Source organism: Corvus hawaiiensis, chromosome 18, assembly GCF_020740725.1.
Source record: "Corvus hawaiiensis isolate bCorHaw1 chromosome 18, bCorHaw1.pri.cur, whole genome shotgun sequence".
NCBI lineage: Eukaryota > Metazoa > Chordata > Aves > Passeriformes > Corvidae > Corvus > Corvus hawaiiensis.
In genome coordinates, this window is record NC_063230.1 from 3,542,685 (window position 1) to 3,566,761 (window position 24,077).

The 24,077-nt window shown below is 47.7% G+C and overlaps 1 protein-coding gene across 9 annotated transcripts in view; it reads left to right on the forward strand.

The window, feature by feature from the left end:
• Positions 1-24,077, forward strand: part of MORC2 (MORC family CW-type zinc finger 2) — a 53,928-nt gene that overhangs the window by 20,074 nt on the left and 9,777 nt on the right. For 7 of the 9 annotated variants that reach the window (XR_007207357.1, XM_048322492.1, XM_048322485.1 and 4 more), the window contains 10 exons: positions 704-863; positions 948-1,059; positions 2,288-2,431; positions 9,239-9,318; positions 14,142-14,224; positions 15,075-15,160; positions 18,068-18,208; positions 18,628-18,782; positions 18,910-19,038; positions 20,326-20,431. Coding sequence is in view for 8 of the 9 variants with exons in the window: in XM_048322492.1 (XP_048178449.1) it covers positions 704-863; positions 948-1,059; positions 2,288-2,431; positions 9,239-9,318; positions 14,142-14,224; positions 15,075-15,160; positions 18,068-18,208; positions 18,628-18,782; positions 18,910-19,038; positions 20,326-20,431 (1,196 nt within the window). In the remaining variant the exon portion in view is untranslated. The remainder of the gene's footprint in view (positions 1-703; positions 864-947; positions 1,060-2,287; positions 2,432-9,238; positions 9,319-14,141; positions 14,225-15,074; positions 15,161-18,067; positions 18,209-18,627; positions 18,783-18,909; positions 19,039-20,325; positions 20,432-24,077) is intronic. The other 2 variants (XM_048322486.1, XM_048322487.1) reach the window with 2 other exon arrangements.

Sequence of the window (24,077 nt, forward strand, 5' to 3'; positions counted from 1 at the left end):
TTCCAGGCAAGGTTGATAATGAAAAGTTTTTAATTTGCACTGGGGTGGTATCTCAGAAAGCATCTTCCACCATGAGGGAGGGATTGAAGGGACTGCAGAGAAGCTGGGGAGGGGCAGTGTATGCTGGTAGCTAGCCCATGACTGAAGCAGGTTGGGAACAGTAAAGTAATTCTAATTCCCACAGCAGCTCTGGCTACTTTTTTGGCTTGACCACAGTTCTGGAATGGGATTTGTGTCTTTGATGTGCAGCTGCAGTTTATAATTCTATCTGTATTTTTGCTCTAAATGACAGAAAGCACCTTGCTAGCATCCTATAAAAACAATAAAGACTGAGATCAGGATAAATATGAGTGAAGGATATCTGAGTTCAAGAGAGAAATTAAGCCAGAGTGGTTTTTTTAGTATTATGAAAGTTGCTACATAGGAGGGGGAAAAAAGCCATTGAGTATGTGAGTAGCCAGTACCGTACATGTGACTTGGGAATGGTTCAGTCTGAGACAGGTATTGAAAGAAGGCAACTCAGAGGCTTGCAAAGAGGGTCTTTGAGTATTTGACAGACATGCAAACTACTGAAAAGTTGGAAAGGACTCTCATGGTGACTTAAGGGGCTGTCAGGAGGGGTAAGTCACTGGACCGTGACCCGCAGGAGGGGCTGACTGGAGTGGGAGAACCAGAGTCACTCTCAATACAATGGGATTTGCAGGTCATCGTTCCCCTGCCCACCTGGAATGCACGGAGCTGTGAACCCATGACGGACAACATGGAGAAATTTGCTATTGAGACGGAGCTCATTTACAAGTATTCCCCTTTCAAATCAGAACGGGAAGTGATGGACCAGTTCAATAAGATACGTGGTGAGAAAGGTACATGTGCAGGATGGTGCAGGTCACGGGTGAGGTATTTGGGGTTTGGCTGGGATTCACCTGGTCAACTCGTTACTTGTTCAGGCACCCTGGTGATCATCTTTAACCTCAAACTAATGGATAATGGAGAGCCAGAGCTGGATGTGACTTCTGACCCTCAAGATATTCAGATGGCAGAAACACCCCGAGAGGGAACGTAAGTGTGACTGGTGTAACAGGCCCTGATCAAATTTGGTGTAGGGTTTGGCTATATACTATGTGCATGGGGTTTTTTTTAAGCTTCTGTTTCTATAGTGAATTAGAGAATTTAGAAGATCTGTAGTTTGTTCTTTAGTTTGGGGTTCACGTGTGTGTCAGCCCACGGGTGCTGTGGCTGTGTTTGGGGTGAACACCTGCGCTGGCTGGTCTCAGCTTAGCCAAAGCAGCAGACTTAGTGTCCTTTAGGCACCATAAAAAACGGAGCCCTGAGCTATATGTTTCATGTTCTACACCTGTCAAACATGTTTTCATCAGCATGAGAGCTGGTTGTGAGTCAGTGCTGGTCCCAAACTGCTGTTCAGTTTTGTGATTTTGTTGCAAAACATGAGATGCTGTGCAGGTCAGCCTCTGTGGGCGGGTGGTACGGGAGGCAAATGGGGTGTATCATCACATCTGTCAGGGAGCAGGGGGCACTCCTCCCTGCAGAGGGGCAAGAAGGATGTGCTCGGAGGGCAGCTGGAGGAGCAGAGGGCCCTGTTTAGAGAGAGCTGAGTGTTTGCTGAGTTGATTATCTGTACCCTGAAAAGGAAAAACTGAGCTGAAATGAGCCAAATGCTTGATTAAATCCCAGAGCTCCATAGGCGCGCTTAGCAAGCTTTACTTTTCTGATGAGATTACATGCTTCTTCCCTTCAGTGCTTGAATTTTCCATAGAAAATTTCAGACCCTGTAAAGCAGCTCTATCTATGTATTAGAGTGATGATACTGAGCAAATTCCTTGGGGCTCTCCAAGGGATCTCAGCATCTTTAATGCCTGTTTGTAAGGCAGGCATGATTGCCACTGATCACTGCCTCTTCCTTCTGATGTTGTGGTACCATGTCTGTGTGAGTAGTGCAGGTTCTGTGGCAGTGTACTGCTGACTTACTGAAGGGTAAAAAAGCTCTGGTAGGTGGGCTCGCTTTTAGTGTTAAATAGTCCAGTTTATAGCTTTGACCATTATTATCCAGATGTATTCAAGCGCCCTCTTCAGGCTGCAGTAACATGTGTATCAGTGTCCTGTAGCAGTAGTTACGATGTAAGCTCAACAGAGATTCTGGAGAAGACATAAGTAGAAAAAAAATTAAAGAAAAGCCTTGCTTAATGTAGCTTCATGGTAATTAAAATTGACAGACCTTTTCTTTCACCTGTCTGTTTTGCTGAGGGTATTTTTTGGGCATCTTCTGAAGTAGACGGCTCTCTTGCAGCAAGCCGGAGCGCCGCTCCTTCCGTGCCTATGCTGCTGTGCTTTATATTGATCCCAGGATGAGGATCTTCATTAACGGACACAAAGTACAAACCAAACGACTTTCGTGCTGCCTCTACAAGCCAAGGTAAGGTTGGATCCAAGACCTGTGGATGTGGGACCAATTGGAATTAGAGAAGAGGTGAAGTGTTTTGCTCTCCAGGTGTATCCTGCATAATTCCATTCCTAACTCTAACCCTAAAGCCACAGAAGCATAACAGAATGGCATGTGGTGTTGACATCGTGGGAAAATAGATACATAGTGGAAAATCTAATGCCTTTGAAAATTGTGTGAGTCATTGGTGCAATTTGGCTCCCTTTTAGAGCAAACAAAGAAATTAAGATCCTGGTTGTATGGAATGCCATATTCATACAAAACTGTTGGGTAACTGTGTTGGTTTTTTTGAGCAGAAGAAGGAAATACATATGGTGGGTGGTAGGATTGCTTCCAGCCCTTCCCTTCCCCAGTACCTGTTGGAGCTTGTTTAGCCATATGGGCTGTGCAGGTAGAAATAGCGAGGCCATGTGCAAGGCATGTGCCTCCATGAGACACTTTGAGGCAGTTGGAATGAGCGTCTTGAAGCTCGTGATGGCTCACAGTGCCGTCATCTGGGATGCCCCACAGTTGCTACAGCAAACGAGTGCTGTCCCTACGGTTCCCCCAAGTGTTACCCTGCCCCCTGAGCTGGGCATGGGGGGATAATTCAGCTTCACTCTGCTTCTCTTTTTTTTTTTTTCCCCTTAGAAGTCAGGCAGATGTGGGTGAAGTAATGTGGTTCTGCCAACATGTTGAAAGCAGCCTTGCTTTCAGAGTGTGCTGTCTCCTGGCCCCAATAGCTTTCATCAACCTTACATAGGTTAGAGATGGCACCACCAAAATCCTGACTCTTTAGCTCCTGACATGGTGAAATCACAGACTGTGATTTCTGGAAGTGTTAGCACCTGCCTGCTTTTACCCCAGGGAGGAAATCTTTAGAAGTAGCAGAAAATGAGTTTAGCAAAATGTATTTCAGGGAACTGTGCTTGTGGTATTAATTTTCTAGATTTGGGAGCAAGGGATTCCTATTGGTGAGACTATTTCTGATGTCAGTACCAACATCCATGTGTGCTCACCCCCAGAAACAAACCTAAACAAAACTTTTCATCAGTACAAGGCTGCTTCTCATGAATCCTCACAGTTTATCTGCCATTTGGGGGGAATTTTGTCTCTCAGGATCTAAGTGTGATTCTTATCAGTTGGTCAGTCGAGTGTTACATCCCCATGTGTTTTTGCCTCTCTGTAAAAACAGCATTTCTAGTGGCTTTTGCTTTAGCTAAATGCTGGAAAAGTTTATCCCATCCATTTGGGATGGGATTTTCCTCTTGATACATCCAAAACCTTGTGTCTTAAGGTGATCTGAGTTCCTGCAGGCTCCGCTTGTCCTAGGTGTCATCTTTCCTCATTATGTACTTGGAGGTGGTACGCACTCATGAGCTTCTACCTCACACACAATCTCTCACTCTGCAGCAGTCAGTGAATTTGGATCTGTATTTGGCATGCTAGGATACAGGGAAGGTGAAACAAGCCACTCCATCTCCAGCACTATTTACAACGTTGTGAGTCAGATATGGTAATACTGTCCCTGCCTGGCTTCGTGGGGTCCCACATGCCCCCACAGAAGCACGGGTGGGTTCAGTATTACAGTCTGTACCAAAGAGTCAAGCAGGGCATTTGCGTGCATTCCGGCAGGAGCATTTATTGCTTCTAGACTGTCGAAGGTAGCAGAGGCAAATACGAACATGATCCCGAGGTTCACAGTTTTGTCCAGGGGCAGGGAAAAGGCAGGACTAGGGAACAAGGACCAATGGAGAAGCTCTGGGGGAGTGACGAGGGGTAGAGGCTGACAGCCAACTGGGATAGATTAACTTAACAGAACAAGCATCCTGGGAGAAGCCCCTTTGGCCACCCTAGCACAAGGTGGCTTCTGTGGTACTAGGGACCCATCTTACCGAGAACTCTCTGTCCCTCGTAATGTACGTCCACCGGCCACCACAACTCCTCCTTTCTGTATCAAACAAAAAGGCCTCCCCTAGGGATCCCAAAACCCAACGTCCCAAACAACTAAACATACACGAAACAACAATGATCAGAAGCACCCACAACCCAATGCCTCAACAAGTCCTTAAGTCTTTTAGAGGATTTTTCTCTCTGGATGCTGGAATGGATGCTCTCAAGGGCAGAGGTGAGGTTGAAGCAGCACAGTTCTCTGCCTCAAAGGGGCTGCAGCACAGTCCAAGCATTCACTGTTGGTGGCACCAGGAGCATCCAGAGGGCAGCAGGGTGATAGGTGTTGGGGGCTGGGCATCATGGTGGTGAATGTGGGCACAGGCTCTGGCAGTTGATTCTGTTGGGGTTTCAAACAAAGCTTTGCAATTTCAAATGGGGGGGCCTTTCCCATCCCCCCTTCTCTTACTTCAAGGTCTGGGGGGAGGGAAATGGTATAACCAGTAGTAAATAAAGAGAGGGGTGCAAGTTAACAGAAAACATCTCAATAAAAGTATTGGGGAGCGTGGTTGTGGGAAAGACAAGGCAGAGGGGTGGTAGTAGGGAATATTAACTGCTGGGAAAGCAACAGAAGGGGTAAGATCTGGGGAGACACCACAGGTATCTTGACTTATCCGTTTGAAGTCATGTTTGCAGTTCTGGTTACGGGACGGTGTGTCTGTTTCTATGGTGGACATGGGTGCTGTTTTGAGTCATCTCCGTTTCCAACCAGTGGTGGTCTGGTCTTTTGACTGCACCCTGTTCATCCTGGTGTGTGTTGTGTCCACAGGAACGGTGTTTGCTGGGCTGGTGCAGGGCTTGTTTTTCTCTGGCAGTTTCCAGGTATAATCTGTGGTCCTTGGTTTCTTCACTCTAGTTTTTGGTCTTTACACTCAGCATCAGAATGTGAGAAGTCACTGTTCTGTTTCTTTGACTGTTGTTCTGCATGCTCCAGCTGCACGTGCGAGCTGGTCAGGTTGACTGCTTCACTGCTTCCCTTACGATGTTTTCGCAGCTCTCTGGGAATAGTCTGAGTCCTACAGCTTGGCTCCTGCTACCCCCCCTCATGTTCTGCTTCTCATGCAGCACAGGGGTGGAATTTGCTGGCAGAGCTCGGGCTGAGGTGAAAGGCACCATGCGGGCAGGGTTTTCGCAGCTGGGGGAGCAGAGCGGCAGCTGTGGCGACTTGGCAGCCTCAGGGCATTCGCAGAGCAGCGGCGGCAGTGGGCGGAAGGCGTGGCTCCACAGTGCCGTGGCAGTGAAGGAGCGGCTGGGGTGAGCTGGGGCAGAGCCTTCTCGCAGGAGCAGCCTCCAGCCCGCTGCCACAGCGGGGGGAGCTAAGTCTTCTAGGTTGAAAACGACAACAAACTGTCCTTTCAACTCTTGCGCCACGTGGGCGGCTAGGGGGAGCCGCTGCAAGCGGCTGCGCGGGGCTCGGTCCTGGGTTAGCAGCGTGGCTGGCTTGGGCGGGCCCGGTGGCAGTGGTGACGGGGGAGGGGGGAGGGGGGGGGGGGAAGCGGCTCGGCCCACGTCCTGTCTAAGCTGCCGCGCAGGAAGGGAAGTGACGCCGGTCAGAAGACCGAAGGGGTCGGTCGGCAGCCTTTGGTCTGGGCTGAGCACGCAGCGCGCTGCTCACTGCCCCAGAGCTCCTTGGGGGGGACGGCGACCGCCGCCCCCTCTGCTGCGGCGCTGCTGGGGAAACCGAGGGCAGCGGAATCAGGCACCTCTAGCATTTGCCACAGCTGCCGCTGCTTTTTCAGTCTTTGTTCGGAGGGCACTAGATCCCCTCTGTTTCTAGCATTGTCAGGCTGTCTCAAGCCTTTCAGGGAGTCCCCATATAACGCAGTTCTGTGCTCGCTGCACGAGCTCTGGCGTGCCCTCGATCAGAGAGAGTCCAGCTGCATTACTTCTGTGCGTCGCAGAAGCGACCTCGGCATCAGGATAGGCGCTGGCTGGGCGCACTCGCTGGCTTCTTTGCAAAGGAGACACGGCAGGAGCCGATGATACAGGCTCACGTTAGTTCGGAGATAAAGGAAGAGAGAGTGGGTTCTTCTGGTCTGGCTTCCAACAGGTTTATTGTCAGAAGTTTAGCAACCAGAACACGGCAACGATCTTAATCCTAATAGCCCCGGGAGCCTTTTCCCTCAGTTTTATAGGGGGTTTGAAAACCGCGGGAAAAGGGGAAAACAACCAATGAGTTACAAGCAAGGGGGAGGACACAATTCAACAAGAACCAATGGGGGAAACCGAGAGGCGGGAGATACAACAAAGAACCAACGAACAACCGAGTAAGAGAGAATTTTCTGAGCCGCCCATCGACCCACCCTCTGAGTCTGTGTCTTGGGGAAACTCAATCCACGGGAGGGCCCAGGGTTGATCGGCATCTCGCTGCCCCAGCCCAGCAGTGGGCTGGGACATAACAATACCCGTATGCCGCTTTTTCAGCTTGAGGCTTCTCAAGCCAGGAACCCGCCAGGATCATGGCACTGGGGGGGCACCACGGACTCTGTGGGAGAGTCATTGCCGCTTCGTTCACGGCTTCTGCTGGGGCTACTGGGGCCCGAAGCCAGGTCGGCTGGGGCACAGAGCTGACGCTCAGGGGCAGGCTGAGCCCGGCAGGAGCGGCTGTTCCAGCACAGGGCTCGTAGCAGGCAGGCGTGAACACTTTGCAATTTCCCCTCATGAGGCAGGTACAGGCGCTACATTCGTGCAGCAGCTTTCACAGCACCTTGCGCTCTAGCACACACATATGCAGCCCTCACTATGGCTGGGCAGTGAAGGGAGGGATACCAAGGCAGCACATGCAGAGGTGCTGCTGTCCCTGAGCGTCTTGAAGTCTCCCCGGGTGCTACCACCCCCACTCTCGGTCTCAGCCGCGTGGGAGCGTGAGGTGGGTTGGTTTTCATGGGCAGGGCCATCAATGGAGGGCACAGGGACACAGGAGGGAGAAGAGGCAGGATCTGCGGCTAGGAAGGGAGTCTCGGCAGAGGGGGAAGGGCCCCATGCAACACGTATCAATGCATGGGAGGGGCCAGGGACAGAAGTGGGACCGCATGCAGGCGAAAAGCCCACCACAGCTTCCACGTATCGTTCGCCATTTTATTTGAGGGGAATGGAAGTGGGAGAATTAAAAATAAAGGTAGCAGCTGGGTTTGCGGGATTGATTCTGCTGCCACCATGATCTTGTGGCAAATGTTAAGTAGAGAAAACCGGGGAGGTGGGTACAGGGAAGAGGTTTGGGGTAGGACCCGGGGTGGCCTGGCCAGCACCACCATGGACAGGGAACAAAGGAGATCAGGAGAGAGCAGGCAGATGATAGCGGACCTGTGCACTCTGGCAGAATCCGTTTCCCGGTTTCCCTTGAAGCAGGGCAGAGGGATCAGGGATGTAGGGAGAGGGAAGCGGTAAAGGGTTTTTTAAACTGAGGTTAACATTTCCCAACCGTTTTACAAGACAATCAATAGCTTTTGCTAGCTTGTAAAGGAAATAACCTTTTCCAGACATAACAACCATCTCACAAAGCATTTTAAATACTCAACTAACCACTGCTTAAACAACCACTGAACAAAATGTTTTAAACCTTCCTTTGTATAACAAAAATTCTCACGAACAAGGACTCTTAGAACTGGGAGAAAGGCTTCCCACAGGAGATGAGACAACTCTGCCCCATCTCCCTCTCTTCCCAACCCTCAAGATAAAAGGAAATTAACAGAAAAGGATACAAAAGTGACCCATATTACCTTAGAGGGTCAAATAAAAGTCTCGAGGGTGGTCCACCGACTTTAGACCAGTCTTCTCTTTCCCTAGAAGGTTGTTGGTCTCCCTTCCAAGACCCCGGATAGAACTCAGAGGTTTCTTTGGGGGAAATGGCTGCTCGAAAGGCGACTTTATTCCAGCAGCGAAGTTGTGCTGGAGACACTCTCGGGGACAGTCCGAGGCCATCCACGTTCAGGCACCATTTAATACTGTCTCTCTCCGGCTCTGTGGGGTCCCGCGTGCCCCCACAGAAGTATGGGTGGGTTCAGTATTACAGTCTGTACCAAAGAGTCAAGCAGGGCATTTGCGTGCGTTCCAGCAGGAGCATTTATTGCTTCTACACTGTCAAAGGCAGCAGAGGCAAATACAAACATGATCCTGAGGTTCACAGTTTTGTCTGGGGGTGGAGAAAAGGCAGGACTAGGGAACAAGGACCAATGGAGAAGCTCTGGGGGAGTGACGAGGGGTAGAGGCTGACAGCCAACTGGGATAGATTAACTTAACAGAACAAGCATCCTGGGAGAAGCCCCTTTGGCCACCCTAGCACAAGGTGGCTTCTGTGGTACTAGGGACCCATCTTACCGAGAACTCTCTGTCCCTCGTAATGTACGTCCACCGGCCACCACAACATGGAGCACACAGAAGTGTCGTGAAACTTGAAGTTCTGGTCAAATTGTTGCTCTGCTTTGAGCTAGCCCTGTGTGAGATGGACCTATCATACTGCACCTGTAGACAGCTGTTCACAGGAAAGGTTATTTAGCTGTGGTGGGAGTGTTTTGAGGAGCTTTCCGTATATATTCACTCCTCTTTTCCACTTCTGAAGAAATTATTTCTCTAAGTCTTGAGATTTGCTCCAAGAATATGGATATACTTCATCCCCACTGGTTAATGCAGAAGAAGAGAGGATATTGTGGTTGCAGCTACTACTAAAACACCTCTGACTTAAAAAGATTTTGCCTAGCTTCATCCAAAAATGTCCAGTTCATGATACGTAAACTTCCTCCATTTACTGAATCTGTTGGGAGGAGTAGAGTAGCACATGGGGACCTTGTTCTCTCATGGAGTGATGAAATCTTACTGCTGAGTTTGCTGATTAATAAATTTTGATCATCACAGGATGTACAAATACACTTCAAACCGTTTCAAGACCCGTGCAGAGCAAGAGGTGAAGAAAGCAGAGCACATGGCAAGGATAGGTGAGTCCTCAGGGTATGCATGTGCCTTCATTCAGCTATTGCTAAGGGGAGGACCAAACCCTTGCTGGGTGTGACCTGGGATTGCTTGCCTCTAGGTTCATGGATTGCTCAGGAACTGAATTATTGCAGCAACTACAGATGACACAGACTTACTTCCATGCAATGGAAGGAATGTACATTGTTCCTAGAGATCATTTCATCTGAGTAGCAGATGTACAGGATAACCCTTGGAGTCCCAGCAGTTTGCCCTCATTCCGGCAGAAGCCTGGCTGAGCCCTGTCACCCTGCAGTTTTTCTCTCACCTTTAACATATCATGAGCTTTTGGTTGTGTTCTGTGCCTTTCCTGTTAAGGCAGCTAAAAAAGTAGGTTTTTATTCTGTCACTTAATGTAAAGGGATTGGTCTGGGTGTACCAGGGAGCCCTGGTTTGTTTGGTTTTAACCCTTCCAGGCATACCTTTTGCTCATCTAATCTTCCTTTTCTGTTAAATCCTGTAATCCTCAGGGAAAAATCAGTTTGTCATTATTGGATATGCAGCGTATAGAAATCACACAAGCATATAAATATAGCATTAAACTGTATTTTAACTGTATTAAATCTCCAGAAATTTAATACACAAAGCAGTGTCCCTCCCTAACCCTTGATGGAAGAATGCTGTAGTGAAGGAAGAATCTTGGAAGTTGTAAGTCATCTATATGTGACCTGTATCTTCTGGTAGGTTTCATAAATCAACTACATAAATCACTTGGAGGCATGTGTCCTCTGTCCCTGTGTCGGAGCTGCTTTAGGCACGTCTGTGTATGGCTGCAGGTCAGATGCACAAGGGATGGTGCCACATTCAGCCTGTGCAGCATCACAGACAGCAGTGTGGCTTTGACCCTGCCCCAAGGCAAAGCAGCAGAGTGAAATGGTGTGAATTGCCATGTTCCCTGTTCCTCCTTTAGGAAGTACAGCCTGGTAAGATAGACTTGATAAGATGAAGCTTAAGCAGATTTTATTGTGTGCGTCAGTCCTCATAGGTGAATTTATTTTTAGATTGAGTCCTGTAGCCGGGGCAGGTCTTGAGCACACACTCCCATTGCTTTTCAATAAGGTGCAAAGAGCAGGATTTAGAGCGGCTTCTTCCCTAAAGCAGTCTATGAGGCTTTCACGACACTTAAAAGTGGAGTTTTAGCATCTGGCACTGAAAATTGGTGTCCATTGGTGTCCCAGCACTGAGAACAGGTCCTGTTGGCACAAAAATGTCACCCATTTCCATCACCAAACCAGCCCGGTGCCTTTGGGTGTGCAGGGATCACTGAACCTGCAGTGTTCCCAGGTGGCCGAGAAGGCCAATGGCATCCTGGCCTGTGCTAGAAATAGTGTGGCCAGTAGGACCAGGGAACTGATTCTTCCCCCTGGCCTGGTACTCAGCACTGTTGAGGCCACACCTCAAGTACTGCATTCAGTTCTGGGCCCCTCATTTCAAGAAGGACATTGAGGTGTTAGAGTGAGTTCAGAGAAGGGCAACAGAGCTGGTGGAGGATCTGGAGTGCATATCCTGTGAGGAGAGGCTGAGGGAGCTGTGGTGGTTTAGCTTAGAAAGGAGGCTCAGGTAAAACTACCTGAAAGGAGGCTGTAGCCAGGTGGGGGTAGGTCTCTGCTCCCAGGCAACTAGTCACAGGACGAGAAGACATAGTCTGAAGGTGCACCAGGAGAGGTTTAAGTTGGACATTAGGATGAATTTCTTCACAAAAGGGGTCATTAGATATTGGAATGGACTGCCCAGGGAGGTGGTGGAGTCACCATCCCTGGAGGTGTTTAAGGAAGGACTGGATGTGGCACTTAGTGCCATGGTCAAGTTGATGTGGTGGTGTTGGTCACAGGTTGGACTCCATGATCTCAGAGGTCTTTTCCAACCTAATTGACTCTGTGAACTGGCCCAGTGCTTCCAGTGTGCAGGGATCGTCAAACCAACCCTTCAGGGAGCGCAGGGATCACTGAACTGGCCTGGTGCCTCTGGAGGAAAGAGGGTGTTGAGCAAAGGGCTTAGGAGACTGTGGTGAAAACTCCCAGCTGACCTCAGACTGTTACTGCAGGAGTGGGTCACATGGAGCCTCCAGGACTAAAACATGCTCAGGGCATTATCCTTGGTGGCATACATCTCATCACTTTGCTTGTAGGAAAATAGATTTAACCTGTAGCACCAAGCTTTCTTGTTCTCCTGCTGGTAGAAACAATTAATTTCTCATAGTGTCCAGCTCTCCAGAGGGATCCTCACCCAGGAATGATTTGCAGTTTGCTCTTTTAAAGCCAGGAGTACATTGTGAGAAATGGTGGGTCTCAGCTGAGCAAACAGCAGTTCCAGAATGCCAGAGATGCCTGCCTGCAAGGAATGTGTTGGAATCAGTCAGACTGAGGGATTGCTGAGTCTCTGGAAGTAGCTTATGAACTTGTGGAATCAAAACAGGATAACCAAAAAATAGCTGAGAGGGGGAAGATGTATGAGCAGCAGTGACTGTTAGTGACATGGCTTTGGCATGTCTAAAAAGAGCTATGACTCAGGAGTGAAGACGTACATATATTTAAGATGAGGAAAAGCCACTTTTCATTCCCCAGGAACTAACTTCCTGCTTCATGCGATAAGCTGTAATATGTAGATCCCTAATTGAGCGGGTGAACCTAGGAAAAAAGTATCATTCCTGGGCAAGGTGGCTGTGAAAGACCATCACCTTCTTTCTCTGTTCTTCTGAACCGAGACTGAGTACTGCACTGAGGCACCTTGGCGTTGCCATTGCCTGGCTTCTGGAAATCCCCTTCCAAAGTTTGGAAAGCAAACAAATGGAAGAGGTGGGGAGTCATGCAGGTGTCCAGTACTGGAAGCTAACAGCTCTGTGCTGCTCTAGGTATTATTTCAGATTATTTTGGTGTGTTCAGTGACATGCTTGGCAGTGTCATGGGTACGCCATGCCTGTTGTCCCCTGGGAGGATGTGTATACGGGTTCCAGCTGCTGCGTGCTTGCTGTCCTGCCTAGGACATGCATCTTTATGCCTTGGGGCCTCAGCCCTGTAACTGAATCGGTCCCTTTCAGCCGTCTCAGTTGTCACTGCATTAGTGGAGCAGGTTTGACCTGTGCCCTTCTGGGTTACCATTGTGTTCTTTCCACTAGTCACAAACATATTTAGCCCACCAGCAACTTCCCTACAAGCTCTGATTGAAGTGGACCAAGTGCTTTAAGCAGCCTCCAGCCTCCTGTTGGTTTGATTTAGCCAGACTATCTCTTGATGATGGCTAGTCACACAGCACAGTCCTTGGTAAGCAGCTGTGAACTCCAGAGCATGCTGTTGTCGGAATGAGGTGAACAAAACTCCAATGGGACACAGCATAGAAAGAAAAAGGGATTTCTGTTGTAGTGGTCTAAGTGAACTGAGTCACTGATTTCCTTCTGGCTGGCAACTGAGTGCTGCTTTTTGGAGAGATGTTGGTAATGCCTAGGAGCAAATTGCAAGCCTGTCATCTTCGTGCTTACCTCATGCTATGTAAATCTTAGGCAAGGTCGCTCCTCCACTGGTGTGTTTCCTTGTTTTGGGTGTCTTACAGCAACAGTTTATCTCCCTGTGAGGACAGTGGGGAGGGAGGTGGCTTTTGGGTGTGCTGTAATCAGGCTGCTGCGCCCCCGGGTGTGGGAGTGCAAGCCTTGTTTGCCTTGGTGTGAGCAACACCATTCCTCAGCATGCATCCATTGTATTTCCAAATTACAGAATCACAGGATAACTTGGATTGGAAGGGACCTTATAACTCATTTTGTCTTAAGTCTCCCTGGAGTCTTCTCCAGGTAAACACCCCCAGCTCTCCCAGCCTGGTTCCAGAGCAGAGGGGCTCCAGCCCTTGGAGCATCTCCGTGGCCTCCTCTGGACTGGCTCCAGCAGCTCCAGGTCCTTCCAGTGCTGGGCCCCAGGACTGGAGGCAGCTCTGCAGGTGGGGTCTCACCTGGGTGGGGTAGAGGAGCAGAACCCCCCCCTGCTGCCCATGCTGTGGGATCAGCCCAGGGTATGGGGAGTTTCTGGAGGCCAGTGCCAACAGCTGGGGCACTGCCAGCTCTCATCAAGCAGCACCCCCAAGTCATTCTACTCAGGGCTGCTCTCAGTCCATTCTCCTTGTGGAAAATGAGGTTCATTGAATAAATCTTAAGTAATACAAGGGTGGTGTGCGCCTATCCTCAGCATTCCTGTTTGTCTAGGAGAGAGGCAAAAAGGGGTGTTCCTTTTATGTGGTAAGTTTCTTGTATGCAGGGATCACGTGCAGGGTAGGTTTTCAGAATGCTGGGCCCTATTTAATGCATAGCACAGATTTGTCTTTTTTCCAGGCAAAATTTAGCAATTATCAGAGATAAAAGTGTTTCTGAGAGTAGTCCTTTCCCTTAATCTCTGCAAGAAAATTACCTTTTTGGAACTCCTTTTCAAGCCTGAACTTAGTCCTGGTTTTGTGAGAGCCTTTCTCTGAATCATGTTACCAGGCAGAGCAGGCAAGAGCCATGGGCATCCTTACACTTTCCAGTTCCTTGTTGACTTCCTCATGGATCCTTCCTTCAAACGTGCTTTTGCGCAGTGTATCCCTGCTATTGTACCAGTGTTGACTGTGACCTCTGAGCATGTTTAAGATGCCATGTCAGTGGGGCCCTCTCATGTAAGGTTTGATTTTTGTACCTTTTTGTGTTCCCTTTGTACCCTTTGTACTGCACATCAGTGCAGCAAAGGCTCTGTGGAATTGTTCTCCCTGGGTGAATTCCTGACGATGTCTGTCTGTACTAAATGACAATCATCCTTGTCCCCGTATGTTTCAGCGGAAGAGAAGGCTCGTGAGGCAGAGAGCAAAGCCCGTGCCCTTGAGCTACGCCTTGGAGGGGATCTCACGCGGGAGTCCAGGGTAAGCCTTGTGCTTTTGGCAGCATATCGTGTTTTGGGCACCAAGGGATGGTTTGGAGCACTGGTGGTGGAGTGATGCTGACTGAACAGCACCCCATGGCAGCATGCTCCAGTCAGCAGTGAACTTCCAGCAGCATTTAGGCATCTGCATGGCCTCATCACCACTGGATGTGCTTCACCATCTTCACATGGTGTCCAGCCCAAGTGAGAAGTGTGCTGGCATTCCCCTGCCTACACCCCCAATATATCCTGCATGGGAAGGTGACTTCCAGACTAGAGGTGCTGTTTGCTGACAGCCTCTGTGGAAGCGGCCTGGGAAACAGGACTAGAACTAGGGGCTTTTTGGCTGTTCCCCGCAGCCTGTACAGCTGACTCTGAGGCATTTGGGCAGGGACTTTTGGGGAGGGCTCTTTGCTTCCTTCCAGTGGGACTGTGGTTTTGAGAGGGGCAAGGCTGAGCCCTGGTGCCAGGGGTTCGGAGGAGGGCTGGCAGGGACACCAGGAGGGTCAGCAAGTAACACCAATTTAAAATCTCTGGGCTTCTATTGGTATATGATGGAAACAACAGTATCCAAGTACCCTGGATGTTTCCTTGTGCTCCCTTGCCACTGATTTCAGTTTCCTTGATCTTTTATTACATGTAGACATTTTCCTCCAAGCAGCTGTGTAGCTGCTTAAACAATCTAGCATAAGTGCTGCCCTACATATGGAGTCGCACTGGTTATCACCCTCGACCGGTTGTGAATTCTTTACATTTAAAACATTTCTCAGCTCTTCCTGAAAGAGCAGAAAACCATAAATTGAGTGAATTTTATGAATTTCCCAGCTTGACTATGCAATGCCTGTTTCCAGGTGACACTGCGTCAGGTCCAGAACTTGGCCATCACCATGCGGCAGGAGGCTGACGTCAAGAAAAGGATTAAGGATGCAAAGCAGCGGTGAGTGCAGGGGCTTCCAAACTCTGGAGTTCCTAGGCTGTTTGCTTCAAGTGCTCATATGTCTCTCCTGCTTCGCATGTATGTTCGGTTCAGCTCAAAGCTTAAATATCCATGGGCATCTTATATGCCTGGGCTGTTAAACTGAGCAGCTGGATCACTATTCTGGTTACCTTTGCTATTCTCCTTTTACCTGCTGAAGGACATGTGGGTCTCTGGGTTGGATTGTTTGCTGTAGATGTTTATGTGGTTTTCACATCACTTTTTTTCACTCTTTGCTTTTTCACCTGCAGACAAGATTAAAGCTGATGAAAAAATGTTCACAAGTTACAGTGAAACAGCTTTAGTAATTTTAGGGATGTTTTCTAAAAACGGGCTGAGTTTTGGTGCAGTCAGTGCTATGAAATCCCAAGGCATTCTTCTAGCTTAGCTCTGGTGGCAATTAACTTTGGTTTTTGATGTACTTACAGGAATATTTCACTCTTAATATACATTTGCTTTGCATTTCTCAAATAAAGTGATAACCAGAAACAAATGCTCTTAAAACAAATACTGAGTCTGAGGAAGTTGGGGATTTGAATACAGCACATCTCCATTCCCACCTATCTGTGTGCATGCTCATTTACATGGCTGCCTAGGTCAGAACTATCCCAGACATGTTGCCGGAGATAGATCTAATGCATCTTAAGATGCTAAAAAGAAATAAATAAATACAGCTTCAGTTTAAAAGTGCTAGAGCTAGGATCTGAAGGATACAGAAGCTTGTGAGAGAAGCTGTTTTCTTCACCTTCCACATTTCCATCTATACCTTGTCCTTTAATTCTTGGGTTTGGTGACATTAGTGTGCAATGAAAAATTTTGTGAATAGCTTTCTGCCCTTCCTGCCCATGGGCAAAATACTTCTTCCTCTTAAACTGATCAGCAAAATAAGCTCTGGGCAGGTACATGGATTTCCCTGTGTCCCTGCATTCATCGCTGGTGATCAGAAGCAGTTCAGAGGATCATGCTCTTCCACAACGTTGTACTTCATCCAGAAAACAGAAGAAAATCCTGAAAGATGTGTATAATAGGATAGCTTCTGTACTAATCAATCCCTGTTGTCTTTTGGAAAATTCTTGAGTTACAGAGAATGTCCTAAGACAGTTTTCTGCTGTTTCCCTGATGCTGGGTGCATCAATGAAAGAAGTGCTTTATGGTTTCTAAAGGCTGTGTAATATCAGGTTGGATCTGAATCCAGACAATAGGACAGGTACTACATTCCTAGTAATGAAATCCCTGGCTTTTGATACCACTTCATTTTCCATGGTTTGGATGATAATTTTACTTCCTGTGCTCTCTGATAAAAATGAGGAGATGCCCTTCTTGTTTTGTAGGTGAGTACATGCTATTACTTGAAGTGTAAGGCTCTACATTCTTTTCCAGAAGTTAGAAAAAGAAAATGAATCCCTGAGATGCATGTTTTGCCACACTTGCTCATGCTCTTGAATCACAGTTGTCTACCTCGGTGAGCTGAGACCAAAGGGTCACATTCCAGCTGAGCAGTTGGCAGTGTTCAAAACCCCTCTTGGCAAAGGTTTAGGTTTAAAATTATTGAAAGCTGCTCTTCCAGATGTTTTCTGAGGAATGTACTAGAGTCACCTCTCTTAAATGAAGATGTGTCACAGGGTACCATTGCATCTGTGTGGGGGAGGATGGCCTTAAACAAAAAATGAATATGAATTTAATATGCAATGTTTCAACGTTAAGACAGACTCAGATCTCATATTTGCAGGTGATCATTGTGTAGGGCTCATGCGTGCATGGCTCAAGTCTTCCTAATATCTGATATTAGTAGACAGTCAACAGAACATTTTTAATAATTCCACTATGTTCAACTAACCATTTAAGCATGCTGAAGTCAAATTCCTCATTAAGATAAAGCACAAAAGTGCGAAGGACTTGATATGGGCAGATGGGGAATATAAAGGAGGTCAAAATTGAGAGGGGTGGGCAGGACTGTGGTATAGGCTCTGCCTTGCAGTAGTTACAGGTTTGGACCTCGCATTTGAGGATACCTCCATCCTGAAGCTACAGATCCTTCTTATGAAAAATCCTCAGCATGGATATCAGGGAAGATGTGGAACCTGATTAATCTAGTGTGTTGAAGAGCAGGCTTCTGTTTGTGAGACACAGGGATTTTGTTGGTTTATTGCACAAAGAGATCAAAATCTTGAGGCTTTTAGCCTTGATGGAGATAGAATTGCTGGTAACCAAAGATTCAGATTCAGAAATCCCTATGGGCTCAGAAACATGCTTGAGGCTGACTTTTGTTGGAGTCATCTGCTGCATAGATAAGGGAAAAATCATGTGACTTGATAGCCTGACATTCCAGGGAAAAAAGCTCTGCTTGGGCTGTGTGTTGTATCCTCCATCTTTCCAATTTAAGGAGCAGTCTTGTGAAACTTGCAATTAGGAGAACTTCCTAGAATCTGCATATCAAGACTTTAGTTTTGTATTGAAATTTGCATTTCCATGCTTTATCTAGATAGGGATCTGTATCTGGAAAATACAAACCAAAATTGCATGGGAAAGGACCAGTCTGGACGCAACAGCACTCTCATAAAACTAGTTCACTGAATGAAAACATCTGAAGTAAAAACCAGAATCGATTCTGAAAGAGAAAAAAAATTCAAATCAATAATAAAATTATCTGTCCAACCTATATTAGTATCTGTATTGCAAAGTTTTTGTATTTTGTTCATATTCAGCTGTAATGCCCTTTCAACAAATGTTTTGTACTTTTCAGAAGTAGCAGATTACAGGATTAATTTAATGCTCAGGGGTGCTGGATTTCCATACCCTCTCTCTAACACCAGCAAGTAATACACTTTATTTTCAGCATCTCTTGAAGTTCTGTTTTGTTCCCTACAGGGCGCTGAAAGAACCCAAAGAGCTGAATTTTATCTTTGGGGTGAACATTGAGCAGCGCGAGCTGGACGGCATGTTCATTTATAACTGCAGTCGGCTGATCAAGATGTACGAGAAGGTGGGCCCACAGCTGGAGGGTGGCATGTGAGTCCTGCAGATTTTTCTGCAATCTTTTTGCTTAAGCCTGGCACATTTCTACATCTGACTTAGGCTGTGCAGTAACCATGTTCTGCCTTAGTCATTCTTCATGAGCCTGAGGCTTGCTCACTTTGTCAGCCTTCAGTTTGCATTCTGACAAATAAATTATATTTAATACTGCCTAATATTTCCCTGGTTTCTTGATAGAGAGTTCTCTACACAAGTTTTAGTCATCCCTGCAACAGTATGAGGTGCTTGGCATTTGGTGCTGTTGAGTGCTTGTAGTAATAGTGCCTCATTCTACAGACAGGCAAAATAGGTCTTGACAGGAAATACAAATATTTGAGCCTATGTTACATTTTGCATGATGGTTCAGGTTGCCAACCTGTCAGTTTAATGTTTGTGACTGTGTGTCCCTCTTCCAGGGCATGTGGAGGAGTGGTAGGCGTGGTGGATGTGCCCTATTTGGTTCTGGAGCCAACCCATAATAAACAAGACTTTGCTGATGCCAAGGAGTATCGACACTTGCTGAAGGCCATGGGAGAGCATTTGGCTCAGTATTGGAAGGATGTTGCAATAGGTAATGAAGGTTCATGATTACCAGGGTCTGGAAGGAAAAACTTGGGTGGCTGGAGGGCAGCCAAGAGTGCAGATGGTGATTTTGTGGTAATGGCTCCATATTGAGCAGAATATGGTTTGTTTTCCAGCCCAGAGAGGTATCATCAAGTTCTGGGATGAATTTGGTTATTTATCAGCAAACTGGAACCAGCCTCCGTCTAGTGAACTGCGCTACAAGCGCAGGAGAGCCATGGAGATCCCCACCACAATTCAGTGCGGTGCGTCTGATCCAGCTGCTTCTCCCTGGGGAAGGGGGGACACTTCTGGCTGCAGCTGGGGACAGCTAAATGCGTAGGAGACTTGGGATGGACTATCATTATCCCCTCCTAGGGCCTGTCTCCTCTGCAGGTTGCGTTTGTCTGCACTCAGTGGTACTCTGTGACATCCTGGCACAAGGCTCCTTTCCTGCACAGTTCACTAACTGATCTTCAGGTGCTCTGACAGAGCAGGGCAGGTATGGCCAGTAGCAGTGTTGAGAGCAGGCTTAGAAATGTTGTATGAACTGGAGCTCACCAAAGCCACCCACCCCAGCACCAGAATAAGATCTGAAACATCCTCACAGGCAATGGGAAGTGTCCAAGTAATTTGTACCCTGATGCACTGGCCTGCACTGTGTGTCAGCACAGAGGGAACCTTTTACAGTTGCCTTGGAATTTAATGCAAGTTCTCTTCTGTGCACCTCTAAACAGCTCTGGCTAAGCCCTTGTTAGGGTAATGGGAAGTTCAACACCATCACTTTGTCACCTGGTAGAGGGACACCAAACTCCCTTCTTTACTCCCCAGGACTTGAGGATAAGGTTGTAGGAAGGAATATAAGGCCATTCTTGTGGAATTATTTGTTAGGCTCTTCTGCCTTGATGGTTGTCTCAGTCTTTTCAAGGTTCCTTTGAAGGAGGAGGGGCTTTACTCCCCTTCTTCTTGTCTTCCCGTGTTGATATCCTTCCAGAGCCTGATTTAAGGGCGTTTGGATTTTCCTGGAAGAATTTGATTTTGTGAAGCTGTTGGTTTCCTGGTAGGCCAGCAATACTCTGGAAGACAAAGTTGTGTTCCTGGTTCATAAAGACAAAGTTGTGTTCCTGGTTCATAAAAAAATTGAATAGTTTTTTTTTTTTTTTTTTTTTTTTTTTTTTTTTTTTTTTTTTTGTGGATAAGTAAGAGACAGCCTGACTGCTGGGCTGAGCTGTGATGTCAGGACTGGCTGTTCAGTTCGGTTTGTATGTGCCATTGTTGCACCAGGAGTGTGAGGTCCTCTAGTATTGGTTGATGCCAGGCTTCATTGTGTTCTTGTTAGGGATGTCTTTGAGAGTTTCATTCAAGCATTTTGTGAGCATGAAGAAAGAATTGACTCAATACATTCCGTGACTGTCTCATTTTTTTTTTGGCCACTAGTCTTACTGTTGTTGGATACACTTCGGTGTGGTCCTTGGGCGTTAAATGGGCTATGGGAAGAAAAATGATGTGTCTTGGGCTGTGTATTTCTGACTTGCAAAGCATCTCTCTGACAGATGTCTGTCTGAAGTGGCGGACTCTCCCGTTCCAACTGAGCTCAGTGGAGAAGAACTACCCTGATAGCTGGGTGTGCTCCATGAACCCTGATCCTGAACAAGACAGGTAAGAATCAGTTAATATTAAGACTTTTCTGCAGGGTGCCTTATCTGCACATGTGGAACTTTTTCCTGGTCAGTTCTTTGAAAATAGTTGGAGGGATTCTGTACCTTTAAGTTGTGCTCACAGTCTGCGAAAAGGCAGCAATGGCAAGTGTATTGGGAACTGAATGCTGGGTGGGCATTTGCAATGTGCAGAGGACAGCAAGTGACAGGTGACACCAAACTGGGAGGAGCAGCTGACAAGCCAGGCAGTCACAGGTCCATCCAGAGGGTCCTGCAGGGTGGAGAAATGGGCCGGCAGAAACCTCCTGGCATTCAACCAGGAAAATGCAAAGTCCTGTCCTTGGGAGGAACAGCTCCAGCACTGGTGTGTGCTGTCCATCCCAGAGCTGAGCAGGCTCAGGGGGTTCTCATCAATGTATACAAACATCTAAAGGCAAAGAAGACAGAACCTGACTCTTCCCGATGGTGCCCAGTGGCAGGACCAGACACCATGGACATAAGCTGGACTGCTGGAGGATCCCTCTGCACATCAGAAACACTTTTTTCCCTGCAAGGGTGACCAAATCCTGGCCCAGGTTTCTCAGAGAGACTGTGCAGTCTCCATCCTTGGAGATATTCCAGGACATGGTCCTGGGCTCCTGGTGTTGGGTGGCCCTGCCTGAGCAGGGTGGAACCAGAGGGACCCCAGAGCTGTGTCTAGCCTCAAACAGTGATATGGTGAAGTTTGGATCCTTGGTGGTTGTACTAGTTTGAGAACAAACCAGTGGGAGGCACCAAGTCAGAATAACAATTTAATAGGGAAATTTAAAAAAAAAAAAAAGCAGGAAACACTGATTTAAACTGACAGAGTCAGGATACAACCTGAGACCCTGTTAGTCAGGGTGGCAGTAGCAGTCTGATAAAATGGTGGCCACAGTCCTCCTGAAGTGGTAGATGTGGTTCTGCTGAAGTAGTGATCCTGTAAAAAGGGTCTGCTCTTCCTCAGAAGGTCCAGTGGTGGCTATGTAGTTCCTGTCCTCTGGAAATCCAGTGGAAAGGTTGTCTCTGGTGTTCGGAATCTCAGATTATATCCAGGATGGAATGCTTGGTTCTTCCCTCTGGGTGGAGCATCTCACAATGGGATGAGTCATGAGGCCAGGCGTTGATTAGGTTCATTAACAGAAGAGGAGGGAGTTATCTCTGAGTCATGTGGCAGGACAATGATGGGCCATTAACAGAAAGATAGTCTGGGGGGAGGAGGCAAGGAAACACTACCCCACCTGGTTTCAACAGCTCATGAGGAATAGAATACACTGCAACCCAGGACAGTGGTTTTTCTGCACTGGCACTGGAAATACTAATGTAGGTTTAGATTATATTAATTTTGCCATGGGCAGAATAGATGGCAATTGGAGAACTGTCATGGTGCAGGCTGGTGAGTTCAGGGGGGGCTTTACAGTTGTCTTTATTGCTTCTACAGCTCCCATCCATCAGAGACCAAACTGCAGCAACTCCACTGGGTTGGGGTGAGCCCGGGAGGGATATTTTGCATGCTTGAGGGAGCAGCACAATGACTCACTTTCTAGTGATGTTTTTTACAATTACAAAATACAGGTAGAATCTAGTCATTTATTTGAGTGAGGAAGATTATTGCTCTAGGCTGCTACCCTGTGGAGAGCAACGCTGCTGGAAGCCAGTTCTTGTCTGTATTGTGTAAGGAAGGGAAGCTGCTTCGCTGTAACTCCAGTCTTTTGGCTCAGGGCTTAAAGACAAAGGGGATGAATCCAGGCAGTAACTTTTGATTGGAATAAAAATTTTAACATCTATGGCTGAAAATTTTACAGAATACTGATGCTATTTCGAAGTATTGATTTTCTGGTTTCTTCCTTTTGGTACCTCCCAGTGGAAAAATACCTGTGCTAACTTCCCTGTTTGCTCCATGTGTATGTAGAGCTCCTGCTGTAGAGCTCTGAGGAGTCTGGCAATGCTGAGGATGTTCTTAGACAAAATGCTGGGGCAGGGCTGAGCCTGGAACCTAAGAAGGAGCTGCCACATCCCCAGCCCTTCAGGTGGAAGTAGTAGCGAGGCTGGGAAGATGTTGCTTGTAGACACACAAAAACACAGACAGACCATGTATGTGCACACATCCAGCCCCATAGCACAGGTGAGCATGTGCAGCACTCACACAAGACTGCACTGGGCTGTCAGGATGAAGTACCACTAGTGAAAATGGTCATACCCATACCTGGCTTCCAGATCCCATGCCTCTGCTTACTTGCACTGGATAGACAGGCCCTGAGGTCTGCAGTCCCAGGGGGTGAGGTGTACAGACCTCCTTCTGTGGGTACACTTAACATACACACACTACAGACCTCCCAGTGTCTCACACTGAGCATCTCTCTGTCTTGATTGGATTGGGATCTTTGTTCTTCCCAAGTGCTTTCTGCCTAGAGACACCCATAGCTCTGCCTACACCCCTGTACCCATCTCCATCAGCTGGGCAGGACTCATCTGTCCCTCCAGCAATCAGCTCCTGTGGGTCACCCTTGGACATCCCCTCCCCTGCTCCCAAGTCACCTCCTGGTTGGCTCCTCTGGCCTGGAGTTCCTGTGGCTCATGTTCATTCACGTGTCTGTAGACACAGCAGCTGGTGGTACTCAGGCACATGGGCCACTGTGGCCAGTGGTCCCACTCCAGCTGCTGGCTCTTGCACCCCAGTACACGGGTCTGCACACAGAATGGAGGCCCTTGCCTAGGAAAAGGGGAGACATGGAGGTTAGTACACAGAGATGTACTGACCAGCCAATGGTTTATGTACAACTGGCCCTTGTTACAGTCTATTTTTCCCATGTTTGTTCTTCCCTGAATCATCTCAGTCCCTTCCTTTACCTGGTTTTGGTTCCTCCCATTGGTCCAAAAGATGTCTCAGAGGGCTTCCCCCATTGACGAAACACCGGGACTGAGGCGGACTTGAGGCAGGAGCCCAAAGGGGGTTTCTGTTCCTCTGAACAGATTTGCATTCCCCAGTTCCCACCAAGCCAAATTCACATTCTCCGAGCTGCCTTTGGGCCTCTGGGCTTGTGGAAATGGACCCTAGATGGGCTGCTAGCTCCTGGCATGACCGAGGGTAGCCATGGAAGGGTGTTATTCAGGTCCCCTCACCTGCCATTGTATCTGTGCACTTCTGTCTGCAGATGTAGTCTTTGTTGTATCACCTACCAGGAACTTGATTTACAGATGAAAGAATTTTAATTTTTAATTTGCAATACCTTGAAAATTGTGGATGGCTGGGGGTGGGTGGCTGCATTTCATGTGAGAACATGTAGGGGTGTTGTTTGGAGTGAGTCCCGAGTGCCTCTGCCATGCATGCTGTGCCATCCTACATCCCCCATACATGGAGCTGGGAAAGGGCAGGTAGAGCACATGGCACTGGTGATCCAAACTTCTGGTCATTTCAGCTTCAAAAGGGATCTCAGGAGTCTTACTCTGGAAAAATAAATAACTCCAGAACATTTTTTGATTAAGGAGGCTTACGTGTGCTTTCCAGCAGCAAGTGCAGTTGTGTCCTTTACATGAAGCAGAAGTTGCTCCACATTCCTCTGGCTTTTGGCTGGGGCCAGTTCTGAGTGCTGCACTGTTGGGTCTTTGTGTAGAGTTTGGACACCTTC